General features: G+C 42.4%; 1 protein-coding gene across 1 annotated transcript in view; it reads right to left on the bottom strand.

The window, feature by feature from the left end:
• HECW1 (HECT, C2 and WW domain containing E3 ubiquitin protein ligase 1) overlaps positions 1-5,096 on the bottom strand; it is a gene marked incomplete at its 5' end in the record, with an annotated part of 75,966 nt that extends 70,870 nt beyond the window's left edge. The window contains 3 exons of the mRNA XM_009872220.1: positions 178-1,539; positions 2,854-2,954; positions 4,954-5,096. Coding sequence (XP_009870522.1) covers positions 178-1,539; positions 2,854-2,954; positions 4,954-5,096 — 1,606 coding nt within the window. The remainder of the gene's footprint in view (positions 1-177; positions 1,540-2,853; positions 2,955-4,953) is intronic.
• Positions 5,097-9,582: the final 4,486 nt, after the last annotated feature.

Raw genomic sequence — 9,582 nt, forward strand, 5'->3', positions numbered from 1 at the left:
TGTTTTTGCTGGGATTTTTAAGGACAGGCTCAATTATCCAACCCTCCCTGATACCTGTCCCAGCTCATAAATTTGTAAAAAATAAACCATGAGCTCTCTAAAACCTCGATTATCTGATGTCTTCCATGACATCCAGATAATCAGGGTTGCTCAGCGCATCGATTCTCAGGATCTAACCTTCTCTTCTGCTGCTTGGACCTGCTATTGGGGTGTCTAGACTCTCTGTGGCTCTTTGTGGATTCCCACCATGAGCTACTAGTTCATCTGGCCACTGGGAGGAGCCATCCACTTGCTCCCTGTCCAGCTCAGGGCTCTGCACTGAATCTGGCACTGACTCAAAAGCACTGTTCTCCTCCTCATCATCGTCCTGTGAGGAAAAGACCGTGCTCTCAGAAATCTTTGCACTGTCGACGGAGGAGAAGCGGGTGTGGCTGGAGAAGCGATTGTTACTGTCATAACAGGAGGTGCTGTAGCACGAAGTGCTGTAGCAGGAGGTACTGTAGCAGGAAGTGCTGTAGCATGAGGGGCTGTAGCAAGAGGTGTCGCACGCCTCACATTCGTTGTCACCATTGGGCCTGGAGCTCGACTCGCTCTCGCTTCCTGTCCTGGGGTGTTCCCCATCCAGTAGCCCATCATTTAAGTCAGAAAGTTGCTCATCCACAGTCCCAGGAGGCAGCGTGCACTGGCTGAAGTTCTCTTCAGCCTCATTTTCCACAGGAGGTTCTGCTGCCACCGTCTCGCTCTCACTGACCACCTCCTTCTCCAGCACCTCCTTGACTGTAGACTCCTCATCGTTCTCCCCACCGTTGCCACCATCTTGCTCTTCTTCCCCATCGCTGCTCATCTGTGCCGACGGCAGGCTGTGGAGCAGGTTGTGGATCCGTATGTAGTGTGTGCGAGGGGTCTCTGGCTCACCGCAAGCAGAAGCTATGACTGTCTCAAGTTCAGACACAGGCAGGGAACACGGCCTGTTTTTCCTCTTTGCTGTGGTTCTCAGTTGTAGCTTGTTGTCTTCCTCCTCCTGGGCTGAAGCCCCTTCTTCTTCCTGACTCTTCTCTAGGTCCTTGCCAGCATGCACATCTGCACTCACCTCATCAATATCTAACGTTTCTACGCTGGTCAAGACTCCACCATCTCCCTGAGTACCAGAATTGACTTTGTTATTTTCCCTAACTTCAGTCTCAGGAGGAGACACACAAGCCAGCAGAGCCAGCTGCTCTGTGAGGTCCGGAGCACTCAAAGGTGGCAGCACTTCGCCTGGGATGGATTCCAAGGGCTCGGGAACTGGCATCGCATCAACCTCCCCATCTCCTGCTAGCTCTTCATTTAAGCTGTTCTGGTTGACTTCCCCAGGTGGTTTGACAGCCCCTGGGCTATCGTTCAAACTGTATCCATTTAGCTGTTCTGGAGCTGTACTTTCTGAGGTCACCGTGTTGATGCATGAAGGCTCACCGAGGCTTTCCTCTGTGGGGTTGTTCACAGGGCTTTCCTGGAGGTCAGCTGGCTCAGCATCTGCACTAATGGAGACCTCTTCATCATCTGCACAAGACAGGAAAAGAAATTACTTACTCCTTTAACAACAGCGTTGACTGAACCAGGAGCTTGACTGTGAGGGCACAGGCATACACAGCAATCTGAGAAAAGTAAATGCATGAATTACAGTGTGAAATGAGTAGGCAACTGAGTAACTATCAAGAAATGGTGGTTTTCTTGTTGTTGGTTTTTTTTTTTTTTTTTTTTTTTTTGCTAGGCAGTCTTTGTGCAATGGGTTTAACGATCATGGGGCTTACTCATGGTGGTAATCTGTGGGTACCACCCCACCTCCTTGCAATATAACCTGAAGAATACACCTTCTTGAAACTCTTCGTTGAACCAAACTGGCATGGGAGTAGGAATATCATGGGAATGACAAGGAAGTCTTCCCTAAGGTTTTAATGACATTTTTCTTGGCATGCTGAAGCTGACAGGACTCTGCAACAGAGAACTTAAAAACTGTTTGTCACACCCTTGAAAGGCAGAAACTTTCCCCAAAATATCCTTTGGTGTGATCCTTGTCTGTACCACCTCCTCCCAAACGCTAGACAACCCAGGCTTTTTCATGCCGTCCAAACTGTCAAAAGGCATAAGCCAGGGTTTTCCAGTAAGGGTCAGGTCAAGATTTCTAACCACTAATGCAGCTGCTGTTGGATTCACAAAGTGCATCTGGGAGGGCACTACCAGGGAGAGGCAAAAAGTCACTGAACGATGCTACTGAGACTTTCATATGAAAACCAAGGTTCAAACTTACAACATCATAACACTGACTTCCTAATAACTACAAGAGAACGTGAACCAAAACCAAGCCAAAAGGGAGGGAAAGAAAAGGGGGACTTAAAATTTTTTTTTTTTTACTTTTTCATTAAAAAAAATCAAAATGAGAAAGTTTCTAATCTTTTCTACTACTACATTCTCCATTTTTACTTATAAAGTGCTCAAATGCAGATGACTTTACAAAAAATAGCCCATCTAGCACTTCCCCAGGACAGGTGATAGAGAAGCAGGTAAGTCTGTAGTTTTCCACCCTCTTCTCTCCCAGTGATGCAGCAGAGTATTTGAAGCAGCCAAGAACAGGAGGATATAAGACACCAGTAGCTCTAAGCTAAGGGGAAACAGGGAAGAAGCTGTGACTCACGATGCATCCTGTGATGGGAGACTTTATGTATTTCCCTTTGCTCATGACTGTACCTAAAGCCCCAGAGCAGCCAGGAATGAATTCAGATTTCTGAGGAGAAAGAATGCAAGGCAAAAAAAAAAAGAAAAGAAAAAGAAAGAAAAAAAAATCTAGATAAATGGTGGGTTAAGGCTGAGAATTACCTGGATGGATGGAAGAAGTTATCTCAAATCGGAACTGCAGCTGGCCACTGACATGATCTGTAGGAAGCCTGCGACCCAGAGTGTAGCTTACAACTCTGTCCCTGAAAGAAAACAAATACTGTCACAATAGACTATAACCTACCTCATGTCTACTGTGCATAGATAAAGTTGCTGTGTCCTACAAAAATACATAACGGTTTTCAAATGCTATTCAACCCAGCCATGAGGGCATGTTGACTTGCATACGAGAGAACGAATGGCAGAGAAGGAGAGGACAATGTCTTCAATTACAATGGAACAGCTAAGTCAGTGAGTAAGACAGGCTTCTGGGATACACACGCACATATGTAGAGAGAGAGAGAGAACGGTGAGAATGGAACTTCTGCAGCATGGGTATGAAAATATCAACATGGGAAGCAAACAACTCCCACTTGAGCTATTGTAACAAGACTCGCTTCCCTGCTGATCTGACCGTATCTACTCTTCTGGAGAACCTCACATTTCTATATTTCCTTCCCTTCACCATCTGAATAAAATTCAGCTTTCCTGTCCTTTATTTCAAAGTCCTGTACAGGTCAGTCCCCGCTTACCATCTTCTCTTTTCAAACTGGCTGAATGACTGCTCTTCATCTCTTTCCACCCCTCTTACCTCTATGAAGCTGAAATATCAGGAGAACACCTTCCTGATAAGGTTGATCAATGACTCCATTCTGTCCTTGTGCAGGTCCCTCCCTTTGCCACACTTCATCCACCCCTCAGAACAGAATGAAACTATAGAAGAGATTAACTTCCCAGCTGCCCAAAATGAGGCTGAATCAATGTTTGCAAAGCATTTTTTTGAGTGTAAAGGGTTCACTAAATAGTAATATTTATACATCTTTTGAAGAAACATAGTTCACTTGCAGTTGGGCCCAATATATTTGCTAGGTAGTTTCACATGCATCAGAAACTCATATAAATGAGACAATCTCAAGATTTGAGTATGATCTTTCTGAACTTGTGTATATACTTTTCATTGAGCTTGCCTGAGATTTAAAAGTCACTACTATATTAAAACTAAGCCAGACCTAGGTGCAGGCTGGAGGCACTGCTTTTGCCAAAGTATATCCTTAGATAGACAGTGTTTACAATAAGGAAGTAAAATAAGGAGATAAAATCAGAAGATGATGAGGAATCTTCTCATACAGGGGGAAGCCAATGATACTAGTTATAGGGCTCTACCTTCCCCAAGCTGTTCTCTTCCATTTGGTTTCTAAAAAGCTACTCTATCTTCCCTACTTGAGAAACAGGGAGGTAGCTCAGTCCCTTCTGGTAGATTCAGCTGTCAGTATCACAGCCAGTTTCTAAACCAGCTGTTCAAAACCACTTCCAACAAGCTCAGCTTCCCGCTGTTCTGCTGCACCGAGATCCAATTTTCAGAAAAGCCTTCTCACAAACTGCATTCTGTATGCCCCCCTCAGAAGATGACTCTTCCTCTCCCTGCTCCTCAAGGTATGAACCTTACAAGTTTAGAGGCAACTTATTGGCTTTGTCTGAATACACTCCACCCTCCTCAAATTGGTTTGTGTTACTTTGGCAGCACACACCCTCCCAAGGACTTTCACGCAAAAGGGAAGCAGGGCAGGGCTTGTGAGCACAAGCAAACTCGTTATTCCTTGGCAGCAGGGTAAGTCAGAAAGAATTAGTTACAACATGCCACATATATATTTTTTATAATATTTCCACTCTCCAACAACTAAAGGGAGAAAGAACAGATGTGGCATGATTTCAGCCCATGGGTAATTCCCTGAAACATGAAAACAGCCTGCTGATAACATTAAAAGTATATTCAAATTGAAAATATTGCACTCTCCAGATTTGCAGCCAGTCTTCTTTCCTGAATGCCAACTCTCACTTTTCAAAACGCAATGGATAGGGTTACAGAGGGAATTCTTTGTCTGGCCCATAGTCCTATAAATTCTAATTAAGACTAACATCATTCATGAGACAACTGTCAGTTTAAAAACTCCCCCTCAACATCATAATATCACTATAATGATCTATCACCAGGGACTTCAAAACTTGTTAAACAAAGGAAAGTAGCATAAGCAGCAAATTTACCCTATGGCATGTCTTTCCAAGAGGCGCTGAACCGGCATAGACAGTTTTCCCAGGAAACGCTTGATGATCGGACGGCTCTTTGCAAATTTGTCTTTAACTTCTATTTCCAGGACATCCGTGGGCAGGGAGACAAAGCTGAATTGCTGCAATAAAGGAAGAGCACACAACATGAAGCTGGTGGCTGGGCCACAGTTGCTAGTGCCTTATCAACCTGTGTAAGCCTCTGGCTTTTTCATGGGACAAAACCAGTGCTTGGACCCCAAGACACAGGCCTGAGAAATAAAAAGAGCTTGGCCTAAAAGCAGGAAGGTGAAAGCTCCCTATAGAGACTGTGTAATGCTGCAGACTCAGGCTTGGAGAATGCATTAATCTCATTTATTCATGTCATGGCAGCATCTAAACACGCTAAGCAAGGTTTGCCAACAGTAAAGACAGCACACCTAGGGACATCTAATGGACTTTGCCCTAGCAATGATCATTGATCTAAATGTAATTGTGCAATTATGTTTTTTTCCCTCTACACAAGTTCTAAAAACTTTAAATAGATGCATGCAAGTACAAATGAACTAGCATCCTGAAGACATGTTCAGTCAGCATTTCCCTCTATGTGAAATCAGTCCATTTGACTGGCTATCTGTGATACTTCAGCTGTGAGGCACACCTCGGCAACTGAGAAGCGAGGACCTAGTGAGGTGAGGACACATGATCACAGCTTTCAGCTTTCAGATATGTCTTGAAATTTCTCCCTCGTTTTCTCATCCCTGCCCCAACTCAAAAAGGAAAAACTCTGAAATAACCCATTTATTTGGATCAACGTCCTAATCTGCTTCACAGCGCAGCCCCACAAAGAGCTAAACCAGAAGGTAAGCCACTGAATAAATGATACTGGGGAAGATCTAAAACTGATGTTGTCACCAACTGCTTTGAAATGTGTGACCACCACCTCAGCCTATCTGGTTTTAAGAACATCTGTTTTCATTTTTAAGTAATGTTTCAGTAAGCTTTTAGAGACTGTATGCGTGCAAACCTGAGGCAGGAACAAGAAGGGTGATATTCTGTGTTGTGGAAGCAAGAAAGTCCATGTGTACAACTTCCAAGCATGGAAGCCTTAGAGCACCTGGAGATGTCAACATCTCCCCACAGGGAAAGCAAAGGTCTGTTTAGGAATAAGAGTGAAAAGCAAATACAATAGAAAACTTTGGCCTTGACTGGATAAATTCATTACAGACTTGGAGCTGGCGACACAGGTCACTGAATGATTTTTCCAAATGGAGCTGCTACTACAAGAATATCATCAATAAAAACCTACACATCTCTGCTGTAGTGTGCAATAGTAGGAAAACTGTGAGACTCCTGTTCATCTAACTGAAAGGTCAGTATTGCACTGGAAGACCACTTCTGCCGTAAGTGAATACTGAGATGGATGAAAGGATTTTCTAGCTTTCCCGCTGCCAAAACCAATCTTCACAACAAAATCTTGCTCTGGGTTATAGAGGCCTGGAGTTAAGCCCTAAATTGCTTGCTCTATTGAACCATGATCAAATTTTCCGAAGTGCTTAGTTCAAACAGCTTCAAGTGAAACTAGGATGAGTGGGATATTCTGTTAATCAAGCCCTGCAAAAACACAAATAATCAGAGAATTACAATTCAAATAACAGCTAAAGTGTTATTTTCTGCTCATTTTCTTCTACATCTTTGGAACAGGTTGCCAGAGAAGATAAATCCCACAAAGGTGGGATTTATCCCACCATGTATATTGAAAGTTGCCTTGTAACAGTAAGTTTTATTACCATTACTGTTTCACCTGCTAAAAACCTTGGTAACAATCACATGATGACACTTAAAAGGAAAGAAGAAGAGAGTTAACTTTTAATTGAATGAGGTTATTGTAACATCGAGCAATGTGCCATTTCATGAGTTCTCCATTAGTATGGTGTTGACACCTGTATCACCCAAGACTCTGTGGGGTAAAGCACTCACACATGCAGGTAAAGGCTGAATTGTTCATAAATGGAAATCAAAATATAGGTTAATGATCCTCACCTTGCTATGTTATTAATATTTTGTCTTGTGGTACAACCCTGAAGCCAATCAGAATCTGCACATGGAACCAAGCCCGACAGTTCCTTCCTTGCGTAAGAAACACACTGACATTCTCCAGAGCAATTATCAGCACGTGAGCAGAGAGCATGGATGCATGGAGCAAGGCGTGTTGGAAAAGTCTTTTTTTCCTTCAACAGCAGTGCTTCTCAGATGTACAAACACTGAGATGCTCCACACAATTTGTAAAATCAAATTGTGTTCTGATTTCATCACCTGCCAACCACGTTGCACTTGGGGATACATGAGACTGCACTGGGACCAGCCCCAGGTCATTCATCACAGTTCTCAAAATTCTAGGAGAATGCATAAAACCAGCAGCATCTTGGAAACACAGTTAAGCCTTTAAGACCAGAAGCATGCTGTGGCAGAGCTCAAGGGTTTTGCCATTTGGAAACAACTGTAGTTTGAGATCAAAAGTGAACTCAGTGAAATGGGTTTGAAGACAGCTTGTAAAATAGTGATAATTTTACATAATTCAGTTTTCCATTATCACAGTACTTGCTCTTGCTTTCATCTAGTTTAGTTGTTGATAGGCAAGACTTTACTAAGGCAATCTCTGACTGCAGATGCCTCAGGCCATCCACACTAGGAAGTCAAAAAGATCCCTTGTTTGCAGAACACACAGACTTCTGGCCCTTTGAAATACAGGGTCCCAGCGGAACACCTAGGTCTGAGAACTTAAAAACTTTCAATCACATTTTCAAAAAACACCCGCTCACTTTTGAAAACATGCAGGTTCCTGTAATATTTAAAGATGGGATTGTCTTCTTTGGACGTGGAAGCAAATTACTATCAAATCCTGGTTTCCCTCTCTTTCAACTTTTTTTCGGACAAGTACGAGCCCCTGTACCTTAGCCACAAACAATCAGCTGCATTTACATTTGCCCTTAACTATCCTGAATCTGAAAGAGGAAGGACCCTGTGTTTCTTGGTCTTCTCCAATGTAATGTATTACTGCTGGAACAAATTACATCCTTTCTCTGCCTGATTTTTGCTAACTGTCACACAGTAATAGCCAGTTTGTGAACATGGCAGCACAAGTTTCATATCCTAAGTTGTGTTTTTTTTAAAAAAAGAGACCGATTAGAAATTCTGCAGTACCTTCGGGGTGACATTCAGTGATGTTGTGTTTAATAATTCATCCCAAGGAGAGGCAAGAAAAAGAGGCTATAAGATCACAACAGAGATAAAAATTAACTCTCTTCACGATGAGGAAATCTAACATATGTGCCCACAAACTATATCACTCATAATCAAAAGTGATGTATTTTGAAAGTAAGCCTGATGCTATTTTTTGATGTTACTATTACAATTTTTTCTGTACGTTTTCCATTATTTGGAACTTTTCTTATTATCACAACTCTTAGAGTTAGAGAATTAACTCAGAAATTAAACTTTCACAATAAAAACAAGTACAACGCCACAGTTGCAAAGAAAAACAAGAATTCAAAAACTATAGTAAAATGAGTCCAAATATATTATTTTTAAGACTTCTGATTTTTCTGATAGTCACTCCTTGAAGCCAGATTCTTTACATTCCGCAGCTGGCACTGACTACCATTCATTTTCTTTCACAATCTATGACAGCTGTCTTTAAGCTGTATACTTTCATTTGGGCCACAGCTCATTTTGTAGGCTTGTTCATTGGTTGGGTTATTTTTGTTTTGTGTTGTTTCTTATCACAAAAATTCAGGTTCATAGAATTGCAACCGTCAGCACAAACTTTGCAAGACCAGTCAAGAACTTCCTGGAACTTGCTGGAATGCAAAGACAGTAAACTAAAGCTGACACTGGGACTAGCTGCAGCAGGGTGTACGAAGTTTACATAAATGGGCTTTTTTCACAGTCAAAGAACAAGGTGAAAATACAATTTCTGTCTAAATTCTGATGTCCTGACTTAACTTTTTCAAAAGGTTTTAGCCTCTCCAGCTGTCCAGAAGTCCACCAGACTGGATAACAGCTACATGGATGTAGTTTGTGACTTCATCTGAGGCTTTGTTTGTACTTGAAAACAAAAGCTTTCAAAGGAAGTGATGGATTTCAGTATAGGTGCAAACTCACCTACCACAACAGCCACAGTTTCAAGGCTCACCCACAGAAAAGACTTTGACAGGTGACTGATTACGTACCTACTTGGATAACAGCAGAAAACAGGACACCTGGGAAGAACAATCCACAACAATTGGAAGTGATGGCTAGAACCTGATGTTCTTACTCGATCCCTAACCAAAAATCAAGTAGAACACATTAAACAAAATGTGGTGAAAAAAAACTCCTCCAGGGTACCACTGGACCCAAAATTTATAGTTGATCTACAGCTGTTGGTGGATGAATGAATAACAAATAAGATGATAAATCTTTCTCTCATTAGCCCAAACCTGTAATTACCTACAATGCTGCGTTAGTCACAGTGCATTACTCTGCACATCACAACTACTACTGCGTCGTACAAACTGACTCTTAGAACTTGAGATGACACAGCACACTCCACAGAGGGGTGTATTGGGTTGGCCCAGCCGGATTTTG

Source organism: Apaloderma vittatum, unplaced genomic scaffold (genome assembly GCF_000703405.1).
Source record: "Apaloderma vittatum isolate BGI_N311 unplaced genomic scaffold, ASM70340v1 scaffold22466, whole genome shotgun sequence".
Classification (NCBI taxonomy): Eukaryota; Metazoa; Chordata; class Aves; order Trogoniformes; family Trogonidae; genus Apaloderma; species Apaloderma vittatum.